The sequence below is a fragment of the Danio rerio genome, chromosome 17, assembly GCF_049306965.1.
Source record: "Danio rerio strain Tuebingen ecotype United States chromosome 17, GRCz12tu, whole genome shotgun sequence".
Lineage (NCBI taxonomy): Eukaryota > Metazoa > Chordata > Actinopteri > Cypriniformes > Danionidae > Danio > Danio rerio.
Window position 1 is genome coordinate 13,599,384 of NC_133192.1, and position 20,599 is coordinate 13,619,982.

Below are 20,599 nucleotides of genomic sequence, written 5' to 3' on the forward strand. Positions count from 1 at the left end.
GCAAGCAGCTATTGTGTTCAGATATTTCATTTATTCCTCCCCAGTCGTTCAATCCTATTTGGCTCAGGGATGCTCTTGTTAAAGTCTATGAAGTCCTTGAGAGGCATCTTTTTTCAAAGTTTTTCTTAAAGCTGTAATGCAGAAAAGAAAAAAATATATATATTTTAAAAAATGAATTATCTATCTATCTGTCTATCTATCCATCCATCCATCCATCCATCCATCCATCCATCCATCCATCCATCCACATCAGCATTGTAAAAACTCCAACTCACAAATTGTAAACCCAGTTTATTTTTGAGGTCAGTGGTGAGAGTTTACTCATTTACATTATTTAACTGCATGTTTAGAACTGTTTTTCAATGAAAATAAAGAAATCTGTTAAGGAGACGTAAAATTTTGATTTCTACATTTAAGTGTCTAATTCCTGCACAGTCAAACATTAAAAGTTGAGTTAACTTAAAATTTTAAAGCAACCAGCTGCAAAGAAATATTGAGTTTTTAAACTTCAGTGGTTGAAGTTGTGCCAAATTATTTTTTTTTTAATTGAGTTGAATTGACTTATTCCATTAAGTAAACTTGACTTAAACCAGCCTTTTCAGTCGACTTAATGCATTTGGCACTTATTTGGCACAAATTTTGAATAAACTCCCAATTTAAAGGTTGAATAAACTCTCAATTTATTTTCTAAGTTGATTGATTGATTCATTCATTCATTCATTTTCTTTTCGGCTTAGTCCCTTAATATTAATCAGGGGTCACCACAGCGGAAGGAACTGCCAACTTATCCAGCATAGTTTAACGCAGCGAATGCCCTTCCAGCCGCAGCCCAAAACTGGGAAACATTCACTCACACTCATTCACACTCATACACTACGGACAATTTAGCTTACCCAATTCACCTATACCGCATGTCTTTGGAATGTGGGGGAAACCGGAGCACCCCAAGGAAACCCACTAAAACACGGGGAGAACATGCAAACTCTACACAGAAATACCAACTGACCCAGCCAGGGCTAGAATCAGCGACCTTCTTGCTGTGAGGCGAACATGCTACCCACTGCACCACCGCGTCGCCCTGAGTTAACTCAACTTAAAAAAAATATTTAGCACCACTTTAAACACTGAAGTTGACTAACCTCAAAATTGCTTTGCAGCCGGTTGCTTTAAAATTTTAAGTTAACTCTACTTTTTTTTTTTTTTACAGTGCATCTATCTATGCTTGTCTTTCTGTATATTGTAAACCACTAGCCACAGATATCCATAGTAGGAAAAAACACAATGGAATTCAATGGAAAACAGTTTGAAAAATTCAATTGGGCAGGAGAAGGAACATTCACACACAGAAGACATGCACAGGTTATAGAAAAACTCCAACAATACTTAACCATGACATTGTTTTGGTATTGTTCCATTTACCTTTTTTATACAGAAGAAGCTGGCATTGAAGCAGGTGGTCTTTATTTTCCCTTCCCGTTGTTTTTATTTTTTGGAAGATTTTTAACTTTGGATGTAATCAATTGAACAATTCTAGCATTGCCATAAATCATAGCAATGTCCAAGCAATTTTGCCCTGGGAAAACAAACATTGTGTTGACTATTTACTTAAAAAGAAAATTAAACAAAAAATACATATACACATTCACTAAATGTCCAAATGTTTGGGCTGAGTAAAATTGTTTACCATCAATGATATACATGTCATTTCATATTAACTGTATATTTGTTTGGTTGAATTAATGTCTGCTATTTGGAAGGAATGACGTTGTGGTGCATTTATGAAGTGTGCTTCACACACAGGTGAGAGGGCTTGACAAACCACCTTTAGAAACACTCTTCTCACTATAAAAGAAACACTCTCCTCATCTTACCCTAGCACTTAATTATATGAGCACTAACGGTTCCCTTGGTATAATTAGCACTTCTTTTGTTTATTGTCTTGATTAATCGCTGAATACCTCCTCAATTGTAAGTCGCTTTGGATTTTAAATATACTCAGCCCAAGACTGCAAAATCCATCATGAAGGTCAATTTTTGGAAAATTAGATTTATACATAATTTCCCAAAACAAAACACAACAAAAGGTAGAAGTATTTACTGTAAATATCACAACCAGTACCTTGTTTATTTTCTGCCATGACATTGGCTCCAGCTGTGATGAGACACTCTACACTGCTGAATCGACAGCTTTCAATAGCTCTCATGAGTGGAGTCGCTCCATTCATTGCCACTGCATCCACCACGGCTCCGGATTGCACCAGCATGTTGATAATGTCTACATGACCAGCATGGCAAGCATGGTGGAGAGGCGTCCAGCTAAACTGGTCAACTGCATTGACGTCAGCCCTATGAAATCCCAAAAGCAAAATATTCTTAATATTACAATCATTCATTCATTCATTTTCTTTTCAACTTAGTCCCTTTATTACTGGGGTCGCCACAGCAGCATGAACCACCAACCCACTAAGCATGTTTTACGCAGTGTATGCCCTTCTAGCTCCACCCCAGTTCTGGCAATCATCTGTACTCTCTCATTCACACTCATACCCTACGGACAATTTAGCATACCCAATTCACCTATAGTGCATGTCTTTGGAATTGTGGAGGAAACCCACACCAACATGGGGAGAACATGCAAACTCCACACAGAAATGCCAACTGATCAACTGGTGCTGTATGTAAGTCTTTTTAAATTAATGCATAAACATACTATAATAAATTTGCAGCTATTTAAAAAACATCACAAGTTAACAAACTAGTTCATCTGAAAAACAATGCTTATGTCAGTTATTCTGCTTTGAAAATGTGTGTCTTTGTTTTAGGCATGTGTAACTCCGCCAATGAAAATTTAACCAATCATATTTAGGCACCCAGGGCTGTCTTGAAGGAGACCACATCACATTTAATTTCAGTCACAAAACTACAGCAATAAGTTGTAGTGCAAAGATATAAACACTAGATATCGCATAGGGACCCTGAGCATACGTCAATAGCGCCGCCACATTTGTACAGTGCTTCCAGGACAAATGTTATTAAACCGCACTAGTCAAGACAGTGTTACTACATGAAGATGCTGGACTATAGCGCTGTGTACGGGTGTAGTGATGAGTAAAAAAAAAAAAAAAAAAAAGCACAAAGGCAGAATATTTCATGGTTAAGATTTAGTTTTTTACGTTTTTGTATGTTACGAACTTTTGTGCTAAACAAGTAACGTTATTGATGATGATTGTATGTGCCATCGATCCATCTCTTCTTGTCTTGTTTCTCTCTTTGAATTAGCAGGATTTGAACGCGGGTAACATAAGACAGTCCACTGATGTCGTTTCGAACATGTTTAATAACAACTTAACTGAACTATAATACACGGTCAAAAAACTGTCTTGCTTCCATCTTCATGACACTTCTTCTTCCTAGCCGGAAGTGACATCAGCATATACTCTATATTAAAAATTAAATTACTTTTAGTAAAATATTTTCAAGTTAGCCTTTTACATTATTATTAATTTAACATAAATAAAACAATGAACTAATGGCTCTTATAATGGTACATTCACTTACTGCACTCAACATAAGGCAAAGTAGCATCAACTCACACTAAATACTCGGCTTATGCAAGTTTTGTTGAATAAAATAAGCAAACAATGCAAAATAAATATGACAAGGAGATGCTGCGGTGCTAGAAGCTGGTTAGCTTACAGTGTACTGTTTGTACTCTTTGTACTTAAAAATAAGTTTAAAAAAAGTTTGCCATTTACACAGAAGCAATAATTTTACACTGAAAATAAAAGACAGAGCAATCTATAAATAATATTAATATTAAAAATAGTTCCTTACATTTATATAGCGCTTTTCTGGACACTCAAAGCGCTCTACACTTTGGGGCGAATTTCCTCATCCACCACCAGTGTGCAGAATCCACCAGGATGATGCAATGACAGCCATATTGCGCCAGACCGCACACCACACACCAGCAGATTGGTGGAGAAGAGACAGAGTAATAAACCCAATTAAGATAAGGGGATGGTTAGAAGGCCATGACGGACAAATGCCAGTGGAAAATTTGGCCAAGATGCTACATAATAAATAATAATGAATAAAAAATAGTAATAAATAAAATAATTTATTTGTCTAATGTATATCTAAGCTGCACATTAGCTAAGTATTTCCCTTTAAAATAGAACAAATGTAATCAAAGGCTGCTGAATCTCTCTGTCTGAAAGACACAGTTTATCAACTATATTCCAAAATTGTTTGGTTTTATAATAATTTTTTTTTGAGTAGAAATGTGAGTTTTTGAGTTGAGTTTGTTTTGAGTAGAAATGTGTATACTCCGTACAAAGTATGAAGCTGATCAGTCAGTCCTTGTTACTTAACTCGCTGTGCGCTTGCAACACATTTTCAACTAGGGGTGCCTGGAAAGCACAAGTGCGTTGCACCCAATATGCGCGCACTTCCATTGAAAAAAACTAACTTGTGCACGCAAAAGATGCGTTATGTGAACGGCCCTTAGTTTATGGACTTAGCCATGGTTAATCCAGTGTACATGCGTATTAGCCTCAGTGTATGAGCTAGGAATTTTAAACTAGCACACAGTTGGCAAAACTTTGTTTAGTTGCAGCAGTTTTGTTCCGTGCAATTAATTAACCGTGATGAATTAAAACGCAGTTAATAGTGAAATCAGTTAATCCTTGCATCCCTAGTAGTATTAAGTAACTAGTAAACTTACCCCAGTGAAATGAGGAATTCGGCGACTTGGTAGTTTCCACAGCTGCACGCTGTCAAAAGTGGAGTCTTATAGAACTGATCTTTGATATCAACAGGCACTTGTTGGGCAAACGCCAATCTTAGAGATTCTAGATCTCCACTCCTCACACAGTAATTGATGTTGCTATAGATCTTTTCCGGCTCGATATACCAAGCCGAATCGTTCTCAATGTGGTGGATTGAAGGTTGGTCTCGGTTGAAGGGTTTGGTGTGAGTATACAGCTGGCAGATCTCTATCATGTAGTACGGTAGCCCACTGTCTTCTCTTTTGCAGATAAGCTCAGGTGGCATCATACATATGGGCAATAATGAGGTACATTTATTTCTCTTCTTTTCCTTGGGGCCCTTTTCTTTTTTAGCCGGCTTTGGAGCATAGGATGAAATGACAAAGGGCTTTTGGAGGTATTTGAGGCCTTTGAAAAACTCATTTAGATTGATGACATTTTTATGGTTTTTGTCATGCTGCTTGATTATCCTCTGCAGGTTCTCATTACTCACTGGTGCTTGATTCGTGGACAGCAAAGACATGAATGTCTCCAGAGAAACTGTTTGAACAGGTTTATTCAGCTCTACAGCGGATTCAAAGGATCTGCGCAAGGCTGCCTCATGTTCACAGGACCAGTCGTGAAGCGTGATAGCCCAGGGTTCATTGGGGTTTATGGCATCAGGTGCAGAAAACTTCACATGCCTTTTCTCTGCTTTCTTAAGCTCCTTCAATGCAGCTTTGTGGCCGTTGCTTTTGGCGACTTGGCTTGGAAGTTGACCTTCCAGATTCCTCAGTTTGGGATTACATCCTATTTTAGATATAGAAAAATCAAAAATATTACTTCATGTAATAAACAGCTAACGTCAAAATAAAGCCTGTGAAATATTACTTCTTTAAAAATGTTTTGCATGCGTTGTTGTTGGAATATCTTGCCAATTCCATGTGTTTTCAATAAAAAAGGTCAGGAAAGGGTTTTCTTCAATGTCAAAAATATTAGTCATTTATTAGAAACAAATGAATAAATCGAGGGCAGAGCTGGGTTACGTTACCCCAATGCAATACAAGAATTACATTCAGGAGGTTCTCAGCTAACTAACATTTCCCTGACTCCAGCATATATACACAACTGATATAACAGGTGGAGTTTTGGTGTATCGTAAATCATCAGTCATTCTGCAGTCCTTTGGCTCTTGTACCCAAACATACTTCCTCTTTCTGCAACCCTTCTCTGCATACCAGACCTGAACAGTTAAGTGGCCTTCATTTCACAACTTCTACAAGCATCCAGCTCCTTGTGACACGTCTAGACTTTTTATTAGACAGCAGTCTGGAGCAAGGCCCCGCAATATATTTATTCTTATTCTGTTATTTCCGTCTTGTCAGCAATTCCTTCTAAAAAGTATGCAACACAAAAGAAAGAAGTATTCTTGGTCAATATATGGCATCATACAAAAGAAATAGATTGATTAATCTGTTGTTAGTCTAAACATTTTTTCCAATAAAAAACAAAGACACAAAAGCAATGAAAATAAATTCCTTTTCCTCCGCATTGTTTATCAAATTTTTACATTTTGAAAAATAATACTTTTTTAATAAATACTTTTTAATAACTAGGCCCATACAGAATCTGCAGACATTTTTTGCAATTTCTGCTGAGAATATTGTAAAAAATCTGCAGATTTATGCAGAATGATTTTAGGAGTATTGTAACTAAAAACCTAATATATGAAATAAAAAAAATACCTTTAATAACTTTTATTTTAAGTTTACAATGCAAATCCATAGGCAGATCCACTTATTTGGTAAACAAAGCAGGTCTCTCATTCAATAGCTCTACTAAAAGACAAAAAAATAGTTCTTTACAAGCTGTAAATAAATCATATAAACATTCTAATATTACTGTTATTACATCACAATAAATGTTAGTGAAATTAAATTAAAAACTGAATAAATATAAATTTACACAAGTAAATACAAACACTCACTAATGGGCTAAAAATCTGTGCATTTCTGCAAGCACAGATCATGTGTGGGTCTAATAACTAATTTATTTTCTCTTTGCCATGAAGAAAGTAAATAACATTTCTAGTTATTTTACAAAACACTAGCATTTAAAGAGCTAACTAGGTTAATTAGGTTAGGCAAGTAATGTTAGTTAGGCAAGTCATTTTACAACAGTGATTTGTTCTGTAGCAAAAAGAGGGATAATGATATTGCCCTTAAAATGGTTTTTATTGTTATTTTTTAAAAACTGCATTTGTTCTAGCCAAACTAAAAGACATAAGACTTTCTCCAGAAGAAAACAATATTATAGAAAATACTGTGAAAAAGTACTTGCTCTGTCAAAAATTACTTGGGAAATATTTAAAAAAAAGAATGAAAACTTAACAGGAGGGCTAATAATTTTTGACCTGGCAAATGACCAAAATAAAATAAAAAATTTTGCAGGCACTGATAACTCTTTATATTTAGAATTTGATTAAAAATATATACTCCTGAAATCCAGTACAAATTGCAATTTTGCTGCATCCTTTTTTAACGTTGAAAAACTCACACACTACCGACATTTTTTCCTTTCCTCAAGCAAAAACTCTCCTTTTCTTATTGGGGTGACAAAGATAACATCGAAAATTAGCACTTATCAGTTATCAATTTATCTTAAATCAGTAATAACAAAAAACTTCGACATGAACTGGAAGCTGCGATTGTTTATTTATTAAGTTATTTTTTCGTATTGTGATGCAGTTCCTAGAGAAATGGAATGTTAAATGAGAAAACAGTGGGCGTGGCTTGTTTTTTCCACTGCAAGCTGATTATATGCAGTAAAGTAGTCATTTCATTCAGAATAATGGAGAAAAGGGTTTCAGGAAAGTTAATACAACCTAACAGACAGCTGATTAGGGTTGCACCAGCTGATTGGAAGTTCTTTCTTAAACTGAAACGTAAAGTCCACACTACGGACTAAGAAAATACTAGCTAGTTTGTAACTAAATTTATTCTCACTTAGGTTTCACCACATGCTCTTAAGGCAAACCGCAGTTAAAAGGTCATAAGCTCTCCGTAAAGTCATGCGTACAGTAGTCGCACTAAATGACGTAATGTCTGATGAAAAGCATTTAAATTGTTAAACTGCTTTAAAATTGTGTAACTTATGCATCTATATATAACTGTCCTATGAAAATGAAATTATAAATCACAATTTTATAGCACATTACATTAAAGTCAGTCACTAATAACAGACGATGCACTTACCTGCATCGGGAGCAGTGAATGCACAAAATACACATATAGTTATACTCCTTGAAACAAAAATAATCTCTTCTTTCATAAACTGAAACAAATGCGAGATTTGAGAGGAAAATAAGGATGGGAGTAGAGGCATATCCTTCCTCATTATCATATTGTGAGCTCCTCAGTGTAGACTAATCTCGCTGTCATCTCTTTTCTACCGTTATACATGGGGGGCTGCTGCCGTAAATATTTAGATGGAAGGTAGCGTTATGTTTAAAATAAGTTTGGTGGTGCAACACAAAAATATTTAGTAGTGTATAAGTTGTACCTTAGTGTCCCTTTAAGTCACAACCAGGCTGTTTTAACTATACATACTGTTGATGCCACCAGCCCCTGCTCCTTACCATTTCTGTTTGTTGTCACAGAGTTGACAAAACTGGCAGTTAGAGGGGCGTGGTTAAATATGTTAGCCACGCCCAATACCTCAGACAAATGTAATCTAAGAATTTAACTTAAAATAAGCAGGGTTGTCAGATTTTAATTTTATAATACAAGGGAAAGCTTTTTTTCTTAATGACATGCATAGATGAATTGTTCTCAATATGGTTAGTTTTGAGTTCATGGTACTTTACTGGCTCTTATTCTCCATTTTTGGAAATAATAGAAAACCTTTAGATCATACCTCTCTGAGACAGGAATCTACAGCACTCATTGAACCCACCGGCAGCAGCAAAGTGCAGTGGTGTGTTGCCATTTGTTGTGCTTACACAAAAGTCTGCCGAGTATGCTGACAGCACCTGTAAAACCTAAAACAAAACAAAGACAGTCATACTCTCCGAAGTGAAACAATGCCACATTTTGTGCTCTTAACAATGCATTTAAATAACCTCAAGAAAACCTCCTTCTGCAGCAAAGTGGGCAGCACACCGTCCTTCTACATCAACTAAGTTAGGATTCCCTCCTTTTTTTGAAATGGCTCTTACAAGCTTTAATGCACCAGCTTTAGATGCCTCCATGAGCGCAGAACATCGTGTCACCTATGGGGAACCAACAGGACAAACTATAATAATTCCACTTTATCAGATTTCACATTTGTCTATTAAAATGCTGTAAAATTGTGTCTGTCTAAGAAACCCTTGTATAATGATTGATTGCTTTTTTTATTGAATCAAAATAAGAGGAAGCTTATATTTGAAACCTGATCAACTGCATCGGGATCAGCTCCTTTCTCCAGAATGTTTATGCACAGGTCTTCACAGTCCTTTGCTTTCTCACAGGCAAACACAAGAAGGGGCTTTCCTGAATTAGAAACGTTGTTGAAATTTGCCTTGCTGGCGAGCGCCATCTGCAGGCAGAGAGCGTGTTCTTTGGATGGAGAGATACAGTAAAACAGCACCCCTGCAAATAAAACAATAGAAGTTTAGAATATATTCTAAACACATGCTCTAAATACCCTTTAAGCGTATATTAATAAAAGAAAATCAGAGGATATACCCCCCCCCCCCTTTGCAAATGTTTTTTTCAAAAACCTTAATTCTTTCTATCTGAAGAAAGAATGAAATTAACATGTTGAATGAAGTGATATCTAATGTAATAAAGTGATAGTTCAACCAAAAAAGTAAATTCTGTCAATATTTTGTCACCTTTTACTATCTTAAATAACAAGATAAATTCTATAACTATAGAGTACCATACATTTCTAAATATATGTTCTCACCTTTGCCCTCTTTATCTGTACAATTCACATCTGCATAACCTTTGATCAAAATATGCACAATATTGTAGTAGCCCAACTGTGCAGCCAGCATGAGCGGTGTGCAGCCCTTCTTATCCTGTGTGTCGGGATGGGCTCTCAGAGACAGAAGGAACTGTACTAGCTCTTCATCTTTATCCACAGTTGCCTGATACAGTGCACCGAGTCCATGTTTGGGTTCAGTCAGGTTTATCAGGTTGAATACACCTGTACAGACTATCTTTTTTATCTGTGGTTTGTTCTTTTCCCGTACATGTTGCAGGAGTTTGTAGATCTGTAGGATCTCCACGTTACTCTTTGCCATCCTCGAAACACCACTTTCTGAAGTCATCTCTGTTTCTTCATTCATGGTCTGTTTTAAGAAATGATAAATAGCATTAACATTAAAATAGAATATCATATCATGTGTACATTCAATTTTTTAGTATTGCCAAAGCTTGTTGTGCCTTGATGAGAGATAAACATATATAGGGCCGGATTTAACCAATAGGCAAGGTAAGCAGCCATTTAGGGCATCAGGAAATCAGGGGCCCCCAATAAAACCAAGAAGTTTCTATAAATAATATGTAACTTAAAGTAGTTTTCTATCATATTTTCTATGGTGAGGGTCTAACAAATAAAAATATATAATTGTTACATCCATGCAAATCTGTCTCGCTCCCCCAATCATGAATCAGTCCAGCAATACAGTCAGGTAATGATTTTGTTTTACAAACAAAAAAGTTTATTATTTTAGTTTCAGTCATTTTTAGTCATTTTAAGAATCAATTAATTTGAAAATGTAGAGATTATATTAAGATTAAAATCTAGAAACAAGATTATAGACGGACGGACGGACGGACGGACGGACGGACCGACAGACAGACAGACAGACAGACAGACAGACAGACAGACAGACAGACAGACAGACAGACAGACAGACAGACAGACAGACAGATAGATAGATAGATAGATAGATAGATAGATAGATAGATAGATAGATAGATTTTGGGCCCCCCAAATCACCAAATCCGCCCCTGAACATACACATAAAATGTAAAAAGTATTTAAATAATATTTAATATTAAAGACTGGAAATAAAATTTTAAAACGTAGACTAGATTGTTCGTTTGTTGTCATTTAAATCAATTTCCTTTGACGTTACTGCTAATTGGTCAAAATGTTCTTAGAGTTGAATTTATGAAACTGCCTAACGTTAAATATACATAAATATGTCGACATATTTATACATTATACAAACACGGGTACTTAAACGTAAATATGTAAGTTTAGAAAGTCAACAGATACGTTAACGTTATGCTTACCGAAACTCTCGTCAACTATCAGCACGCAGGAAACTGCCTAAAATACAACAGTATTTGTATATTTATAAAAGATAACGATGAATGAACAAATAATCTGTATGCCCGTGGAATAAAATACGTTTGTAAACAACTACAGGCATTACAGCACAAAAAAATTAACGGTAAGAGCTCGCATCGACACTCGGTAAACTTCGGAAATTATCGTGTCTTTCGTTCCGTTCGTGCTGGTACTTTCGGACACACTCGGTAAAAGCCGTCACACTTCGTATCAGTGTTTACCTCACCCATTCACTCAGAAAGAAAAATCTTCGGAATAGTGTGACGTTATGACCTCTCCTCCCAGGTCCATAGTTCAGGATTTCTTTCTGCAGGGAGAATATGGGAGAGAAAAAGATACTCTGCATTGGTTTGGTGTGTCTGGATATTATAAATGTTGTGGATAAATACCCGGAAGAAGATACTGATACCAGGTAATAGGAAATTCGGAAACTATCCCACAGCTTGTACAATATTACTATATCAGTGCACGTTTTGCGTTAGCATTCCTAAAGCATAACCACCCATATAGACTTGATATACCCTGCAGTTAATGTTGCATCACCGGTGTCATAAAATAACGCAATTGTTGATCATGTTAGGTGCGTGTCTCAGAGATGGCAGAGAGGAGGAAACGCATCAAACACGTGCACTGTTTTGTCTCTTCTCGGGGCCCCTTGTGCATTTATGGGGTCTTTGGCTCCTGGACCAGTAGCTGAGTAAGTGGTTTCTACCTACTGTTGTACAACGACATATTCAGGGTAACTATTTACAATAAAGTTCCATTAGTTAATGTATTTTATAATATAAAAGTGCACTTTTTACAATATTTATTTATCTTTTTTTATGATTAATTAATGAAAATGCAATCGCTCATTAATAGTTGTTGATAATTCATAGCGCATTAGATTGAGGTAAAGTTGGTTTTATGGTTTTATATTTGCACATTCGTTCATTTTATTGGTTCTTAAATTTTGTAGCACACTACTTTGAATATTTACATGCAAATATCACTTCAAAACAACATTAGCACTATTTAATTGACTGTAAACAATGTTGCACTTTGATAGTCATTCATTCATTTTCTTTCGGCTTAGTCCCTGTATTCATCAGGGGCCGGAAAGAACTGTCAACTTATCCAGCATATATTTTACGCAGCGGATGCCCTTCCAGCCGCAGCCCAACACTGGGAAACACCCATACACTCTTGCATTCACACTTATACACTATGGCCAAATTAGCTTATTCAATTCACCTATAGTGTATGTCTTTGGACTTGTGGGGGAAACTGGAGCACCCAGAGAAAACCCACGCCAACACAGGGAAAACATGCAAACTCCACACAGAAATGCCAACTGACCCAGTAGAGGCTCAAACCAGTGACTTTCTTGCTGTTAGGCGATTGTGGTTGTGACTGCGTCACCTTGATGATGACTACTTTGATAGTGATTGGCTGCTAATATGATATCCCTATTTAGAATTGGCAAATTATGCTTTTCTGAAATGATATTTGTGGACATATACATTTTTATCATCTTAATTCCAAATGAACAATAATCTATGTATAACTGAAAAGTTATATCCTTTGTTTTTTAATTAATTCATTTCATTAACATCCCAGCTAGGAGGGACATTTAACCTTTGTCTTTCTGACTACAATCTGAGCCAAAGTGATGCATATGCTTTAAACAACTCTGTCTTTGTCTTCGGGTGTTGCTTTTATGCTACAGAAACCTTTTGTGGTCAGTAGCTGGGCCGGTTTTTAATACCTATGCTATGCTGACTCCAATACTGAATTTGCATGCTTTGTTTAGCCATGTCCCCTCCTCCTAACAGGACAATATAGAAAGGACATCTTTGTCTTAATTCAGACTTTTGGAGACTCGTGATAAAACTTGCAGACTGCAGACCTCCAGTAGGCTCCTGCAGACACATGGACTTCTTGAAGACGACGCATGACTGCAGATCAACCATCACGTCTCAATAAAGAAATTCTGCTTGTTTCGAGTCTCCTGGACTGGGTTCTTCTCTTCTTTTTCATTTATTTTTTAACAATATATTATTAAGGAGAAAGTCAGAATGTGCGAATATAAAACCAACTTTACCCCAATATTGACTAATGCTGACTAGCACAACTTTGGATTTTACAGATGGATTAGTAAATGTTGAACTATGATTAATAAATGCTTTACAAGTATTTGCTCATTCTTAGGAAATAGATAAGCATTAACTAATGGAACCTGTTGTAAAGTGTGACCATTTTCAGAATAATAAGTCACATATTTGATACAGATTACAATATATAGCGGAAAAAATAACATACAACATAACATAATTTACAATTTAATAAAACAGCATAAAAATAATATATTTATGTGTTTGAGTAAAACTTTACATTGATTTTAGACAATATAAAGTCAATAGTTTTTTTCAGAAGAGTTTCAAAAATCAATATGGGGTTTATAACCCTGGCTATACAGTACATACAGTTGAAGTCAGAATTATTAGCCCCCATATTTATTTTTACCCCTATTTCTGTTTAACTGAGAGAACATTTGTTCAACACATTTCTAAACATAAATAGTTTTAGTAACTCATTTCTAATAACTGATTTATTTTATCTTTGCCATGATGACAGTAAATATTTGAATACATTTTTTTAAAAACACTTCTCTACAGCTTAAAGTGACATTTAAAGACTTAACTAGGTTAATTAAGTTTTCTAGGCAGATTAGGGTAATTAGGCAAGTTATTGTATAACGATGGTTTGTTCTGTAGATTATCAAAAAAAAATTTGCTTAAAAGGGCTAATAATTTAGACCTTAAAATGTTTTTTGAAAAATTAAAAACTGCTTTTATTATAGCCGAAATAAAACAAATAAGACTTTCCCCAGAAGAAAAAATGTTATCAGACATACTGTGAAAATTTCCTTGCTCTGTTAAACATCATTTGGGAAATATTTAAGAAAGAAAAAAATAATAATTCTGACTTCAGTTGTATGCACACAGATACTGGTATGTGCAATGCATTTTCACTTAGTTTTAGGCTTAAAAGTTTTAAAAGGGCGGCGCAATATATCGTTTCAGCATCAAGATCGCTATGTGTGCATTCGCTATAGTCACATCGCAGCATCTGCAATGTGGAGTCGGGATTATTATTGTTGATCAGCCTTGAAGAATGTACAGTGTTTACATTTTACATTACATTTGATTATTTAATAATAGGGGCAGGGCAAAATACCGATATGCATGAGGTGGCGCTTCTCATAATGGCGAACATAGATCATTGTTGCAATTCGAAGAAATATATGTGCTGTTAATAAAAAAATCCTATGACTTATGATGCATTTTTCCCTCTTCATTTACAAAAATCATGATATATTTTGAAAGATTTTCCTGTGATATATCACAATAATATGAAATGTGAAATATTATTATGTGAAATATTATTATCAGGGGCAAAATATTATGAAAATATAGTTTCGTATCGTATCTTATTACTTATTACTTATTACTTATTACTTGACTACTTATTTTACTTTTATCTTACAATTTTCAAGTTTATGATTTTATTCCAAATAAAGCTAGCTTTAAGTCAGGGGTCACCAAACTTGTTCCTGGAGGGCCAGTGTCCTGCAGATTTTAGCTCCAACTCTAATCAAACACACCTGAACAAGCTAATCAAGGTCCTACTGGGTATACTTGAAACATTCAGACAGGTGTGTTGAGGCAAGTTGGAGCTAAACCCAGCAGGGACACCGGCCCTCCAGGACCGAGATTGGTGACCCCTGCTTTAAGTCATCTGCCGAAATTGTATTCATATCAGAATATAAATCTCTGCAAAATAAAATATCAAAATGTCATATTTTTTTAATATTGTGCCGGCCTACACCATACAATGAAACTTGTTTCGCCAATGAACAGAGACTAAACAACATATTAAATGAGAACTTTATATGTATGAAAAAAAAGCCAGAATTGTGAGGCAAATGTGCAGAATCGTGAAGGGGAAAGTAAGAACTGTCACATCCAAAATCACAATGACTTTTTTTGACAAATTGTTGAGACATAGACAGACTTTGAAGTTTATGTCTTGCAATAAAGTCTATTTAAAATAATATTAATTTTTGAACCGTAAGAAAAAGTTAGAATTGTCAATCCTGTGGCTGAAACAAGCTTTTCAATGGCTCCCACAACCTTCAAAAGATCACACTTTTTTTTTTAGATCACACATTAGCTGTACACTTAAGTTCTGTATGCATACTTTTCCTTGCTAATATGTTCTTCTAGCTTCGTCTTGAGTGACTTTCAAATGTACAAGATTGACATCTCTCTTCTTCTGGAGCATGCTGAATGCTCCTTTCCAGCCTCTGTAGTAATCAGCAGCGTGACCACAGGAAGCCGCACAATTCTGCATATGAACAGGTTTGTGTGTGAGAGTTCATGTGTAAGTAAAGCTCTTTTCTCACAGGAACAACTATCCCAGCTGAAATATTCCCGATTGCATCAAAACACTGAGTGAAAAAATGCTATCTCTGTGTGTGTGGTGATGCTTTTTACATTTCTAAGGGTGCACAGAAGGTGCATGGTTCGAAGTTCAGTGCTGCACGCTTTGTGAGCCTGAAATCAGTAAAGTTTTGACTCTGTAGTGCATATGGGTCACTGCAGTACCTTTCTGTTTGCTGTGCTAGTTTCATCACGGGGGATTTTGCTCGGCGAGGGGTGGACATTTCTGGTGTGGCTTGGCAGAAGTGGGGTGAGACCCCGTGTGCCTGTTGTGTGGTGTGTCCTGCCAATGGCTCTCGCACTGTCGTGCTCTCAGACACGTAAGAGCAACATCTAAAAGTCACAATAATCATAACAGAATCGAAGGGCGAAGCGTGAATTCTAATAATCATAACCTGTGAATGCGCTGTCGTAATTGACACTCATTTAGTCTTGAAGTAGCTGCCATTAACAAATCACGACAATTTGACATTGCATGCATTTATTTGAGTGCTTATGATTATTTCTGTGGGAAAATATTATCAGTTAATTTAATTCGCAAGATTATTTTGTTGATTTGTTTAAACAACACACAACAGCACACAATGTCAATGCTTACTAGCTGACTTGCAGAGTGCAACTTGCAGGTTCCAGAAGTAAAATCTTCATTCCTTTATTTCCATAGGGAACCTGTTTTTTTTTAAGAATAACTGACACTTTTAAAGGCAGACCTGCTTTTGTAACAGTCTGAGGTTGTTAATCAATTGCATATGCTTTTACTAAATGCATATATTTACAATAATTGACCAGTTTTATAATATAATCATGTTAAATAGCAGAATTTAAGAAAAACTACACAGAAAAAATTCCATAAGTAAAGTTATCCATATTATTTTGTGATTAACTTTTTTGTGCTATTTATTCATGCTTTAAAATATTTTATTCTATTTTATTTTTTTAAGTGGTTTATTGGTTAAGTTGTGTTGTAAATTACAGTACTAAAACCTACTAAACTGCCAGTACTTTTTCTGTTATTTTACAGACATAATTCTCTCTCTATATTATTTCTTATGCAATATATTGTTTCTAAAATAGCTATAAAAGTAGTAGGCATGAGCCGGTATAAGATTCTGACGGTATGATGGATAAAAATATCACGGTATTACGGTATTATGATTACTTCTTAGGTACAGGAGCTGTCACTGGGGTGGTACCTTTTCAAAAGGTGCAAATTCGTACCTGAAAGGTCCATATTAATACCTCAAGGGTATATATTAGTACCTAAAAAGTACAAAAGTACCTTTTGAAAAGAGACCACCCCAGTGACAGCTCATGTACCTTTATTTCTGAGAGTGTAAAATATATTCCTTTTAAATGTCTTAGTAAAAAGCAACCTTTTCCCCTTTGAACAATATACTTTAATTTTTATTTTATTTTTTACTATACTTTTTTTTTTTACTTTGAGAAACATTTAAAATATTTTTTACCAGTAAATATATCAAGCTAAATAATTCAGATGAATCATTGACTTCATTCATAAATAATGCAATTCATAACTGTAACAAAACTACAAAAAAAAAAAAAGTGAATCAAGAAATACAGAAATTGTTAAATAATGGATATTCGGGCCGATCATTGTAGAATCTGAAAAATAATATTTGTGCATATATATATATATATATATATATATATATATATATATATATATATATATATATATATATATATATATATATATATATATATATATCGTAATAATTTTATTCAAATTATTCTTTTACATATGCAGTACGCATCTGTATTTTATATTAAGCAGTGGTTTGGATTGTAATTTTTTCTCATTCAAACCTTAGTCATGCATCTTTGTTTTTTATATAATTTTCATATACATTTTGCTTCAATTGAACGTTTGTAATGTTGTGATTCAGCTTGTAGCTTATTGGTTTGGTTCGCAGCTTGTAACACTTTCACAAAAACCTTTTTAATATCCCTATTGGATAAAATGAATGGGAAAAATACTTCTGGAACTTGAGTTGATGGGCACTAATTCACTCTATTCCATGGCTGTCTTGAACACTAAACTGAATGTTCACTTTCCACATACTATGTCCAAATATTGCAGTTTAATGACCACTAAACAGCACAACCGAGCAATTACTGGCAACTGCATTTATAGCAGTACCACATAATAATACTATTTAATCTCAAATCAATATATAATTGTAATTGTTTCTATTTATTTGTCAAGCAGCCGTGTAATAAGTGGGATGATCCAGTTAGATGCTCATTATCTCAAAATAAACCTTATGCAGAATGATACAAAACTCTCTGTTGAGGTTTGTTTATGCACACTAGTGGACTGTACAGTATCATTTACTTTTATTTGCTTTGTCTGTATAGCAAATTAACATATAAAACCAGCTCTTATTTTCATTTCTGCCTTAAATAATGTTTCTCATGACTACAACCTGTTCTGAAAACTTCCAAATCCATTTCCTTGTCTATGAGGAGAAGCACACATTGGCTTATAATCACTGTTATCTTATAATAACAGCCTGAAGCTGACTATTTGTCTGCGCTGATGACTGTTATTGAATGCTTTTCTGTATACAAACTGACAGGCATCCGCTCTAGAGCAGTAATCTAAGGTTTTTCCACTGCAGATCTTGCACTGATTCACTTTGTGACAGTAAATAGTTTTGTATTATATGATTACAGCGAATCATATCAAAATAATAGAGAGTGATTATGACCTATCAGGAACATTTCATAAACTGACCATTCTCTGTGAACACCTGATTGTTGTAGTCTAAAATCTAAAAAGCACTTTCATCAGCTATTCTCTTTGTTTAATCAGAAACTTGCCAGATGTTTCTGTAGAAGATTTTTCAAAGGTGGATCTGAGCCAATACAAGTGGGTCCACTGGGAGGTGAGCGGGTCCGCCAAATATCTTTCATTTGCTACATATTAAAACACACTGAAACGTCATTTAGTTACTTCTGATCTTTATTTTATTCCACAAGTGGAGAGCTAGAGCTGATTGTTTTATGAATGTTTTGTCAGGGCCGTAATGCTGACGAACAAGTGAAGATGATTGAGAGGGTGAGAGAGTATAACAAAAAACAAGACGAGAAGAACAGAATCGCCATCTCAGTGGAAATCGAGAAGACCAGGGAGCCGCTCTACCAGCTTTTTCCTCTGGGTGATTTGGTATGATTAAACTCTTGCGAATAAAAAGTTGATCATTATTTTGATTTTAATTAATTTCTTTGTTTTGTGGTTTATTAACTTTGGATTTATTAACTGAATAATAGTCAAATGTTGATTGTGATTTTGGCCAGTTTACACATTAATAACCCTTTAACAGGCATCTTAACCACATGGTTTACCTTTTATCCATAGGTTATTATAATTTTTTTAAATTGCTTAATTTTGTTGATGAGAGTTGTGTCAGTATATTATTTAATACAAGATGTGGGCCAAATAATATTTTAAAGGAGTGCACCTTAAAGCTTTAATAAAAATCTATATTATTAAAAAATATTGATCATCCGTCTGCGCCAATAGCCTAGTGGTTAAGTGCACTTACATATAGCACCATGGTGCTCACGATGACCCGAGTTCGATTCCCAGCTCGGTCCTATGTTGACCCTTCCCCTCTCTCTGTTTTCAACTATTTCCTGTTAATTCTATGCACTTTTTTTATCCATTAAAAGTTAAAACCCCCTAAAAATAATTATAAAAAAAGTATAGATCATCCAATCAGCAGATTAAATGATTTCTAAAGGATTTTGTTAGGGTTATGAAGGATTGTGTGTTTACCAACCTATTTTGTCCAGCTACGTGCCTAATTAACCTTAGTTAAGCCTTTAAATTGGACTTTTAGCTGAATACTACAGGGTTTCCATGCTTTTTGAAAGCACTTGAATTGCAGACATATGGATTCAAGGCCTGGAAAGTACTTAAAAACAAACAGGTCCTTAAAAGTGCTTGAACTATTCATTGATTTTCCTTTGGCTTAGACGCTATTTATTAAGGGTCACCAAAGTGGAATAAAACCCCAACTTATCCAGCATATGTTTTACAGCGGATTCCCTTCCAGCTGCAACCCAATGCTGGGAAACATCCACACACACTCAAACACTTACACCACAACCAGTTTAGTTTATTCAATTCACCCTTTTCAACTGACCCAGCCAGGACTTTAACCAGCAACGTTCTTGCTGTGAGGCAACAGTGCTGACTACTGAGCAACCGTGTCACCCTGCTTAAATTATATTTGAAATAAAATTTGTTTATAGTGTTATTTCAATAATTGTACTGTGCAGCTGTCAAAAACAGAATAATAATAAAAAACTTTTAAATCTTAAATTATAATCTGACAAATAACGCACGTTTTAGCAAATTTATTTATAACCAAGATTGAATTCAACTAATTTTATTAAAGTTTTAAAACGGTCAACATAAACATTAACTGTAAGTGAAGAATTCAGTATGGACTTTCATTCTGCTACACATGCTGGGCTGTGAATTACAAAGGTGCTTGATTTAAAATGAATGGTGCTCTAAAAAGTTCTTGAAAGTCTGAATCTGGTAACCATAAAAGACTCGGAAGCCTTATACTATTGTTTAGCAAATTTACTAGTACAATATTGTGTTCTGTCATCATATCAATGACAAGAAATTAGATATTAGAAATTAGCTATTGGGTGGCGTGCTGGTGCAGTGGGTAGCGCTGTTTTCTCACAGCAAAAAGGTTGCTGGTTCGAGTCTCGGCTGAGTCGGAGGGCATTTCTGTGTGGAGTTTGCAATGCATTGTCTCCTCGTGTTCGCATGGTGTTCCTCCGGGTGCTCCGGTTTTCCTCACAAGTCCAAAGACATGCATTATAGGTAAATTGGGTAAGCTAAATTGTCCGTTGTGTATGTGTGTGAATGAGTGTGTATGGGTGTTTCCCAGTGATGGGTTGCAGCTAGAAGGTCATACGCTGCGTAAAACATATGCTAGATAAGTTGGCGGTTCATTCCGCTTTGGCAACCTC

At 35.2% G+C, this 20,599-nt stretch overlaps 2 protein-coding genes across 7 annotated transcripts in view; one reads left to right on the plus strand and one right to left on the minus strand.

Annotated features, from left to right (window-relative positions):
• On the minus strand, positions 1-11,442 carry ankef1b (ankyrin repeat and EF-hand domain containing 1b). 2 transcript variants are annotated; one of them, XM_068214535.1, is made up of 9 exons: positions 11,323-11,442; positions 9,699-10,086; positions 9,180-9,379; positions 8,869-9,018; positions 8,664-8,787; positions 4,727-5,558; positions 2,120-2,346; positions 1,420-1,573; positions 1-131 (listed from the first exon to the last, which is right to left on the minus strand). In XM_068214535.1, the coding sequence occupies exons 1-8, from the start codon at positions 11,440-11,442 to the stop codon at positions 1,461-1,463; spliced, it is 2,154 nt and encodes a 717-aa protein (XP_068070636.1). In that variant the 3' UTR covers positions 1-131; positions 1,420-1,460. The 2 variants fall into 2 exon arrangements, with proteins under 2 accessions (XP_068070636.1, XP_021322982.2); XM_021467307.3 differs by having other exon boundaries at positions 11,039-11,381.
• The window catches only part of khk (ketohexokinase), a 14,816-nt gene continuing 5,361 nt past the window's right edge, over positions 11,145-20,599 (plus strand). Inside the window, exons 1-6 of one of the 5 annotated variants that reach the window (XM_021467144.2) lie at positions 11,333-11,508; positions 11,677-11,793; positions 15,365-15,499; positions 15,766-15,900; positions 18,417-18,489; positions 18,624-18,770. In XM_021467144.2, coding sequence (XP_021322819.1) covers positions 11,417-11,508; positions 11,677-11,793; positions 15,365-15,499; positions 15,766-15,900; positions 18,417-18,489; positions 18,624-18,770 — 699 coding nt within the window. In that variant the 5' untranslated portion in view covers positions 11,333-11,416. Of the gene's footprint in view, positions 11,509-11,676; positions 11,794-12,910; positions 15,500-15,765; positions 15,901-18,416; positions 18,490-18,623; positions 18,771-20,599 lie in introns of all 5 variants that reach the window. The other 4 variants (NM_001002636.1, XM_073927197.1, XM_005158639.4 and 1 more) reach the window with 4 other exon arrangements.

Bases quoted from the DNA above. Each gene is read 5' to 3' on its own strand.
- ankef1b (XM_068214535.1), bottom strand. From the start codon at position 11,442: ATGCAGAGTATCTTTTTCTCTCCCATATTCTCCCTGCAGAAAGAAATC. The intron at 8,788-8,868 runs GTTATTTAAATG...GTTTTGTTTTAG, and splicing joins CAGAAGGAGGTTTTCTTGAG to GTTTTACAGGTGCTGTCAGC. The intron at 1,574-2,119 runs GTACTGGTTGTG...TTGTTTTCCCAG, and splicing joins CATGGCAGAAAATAAACAAG to GGCAAAATTGCTTGGACATT.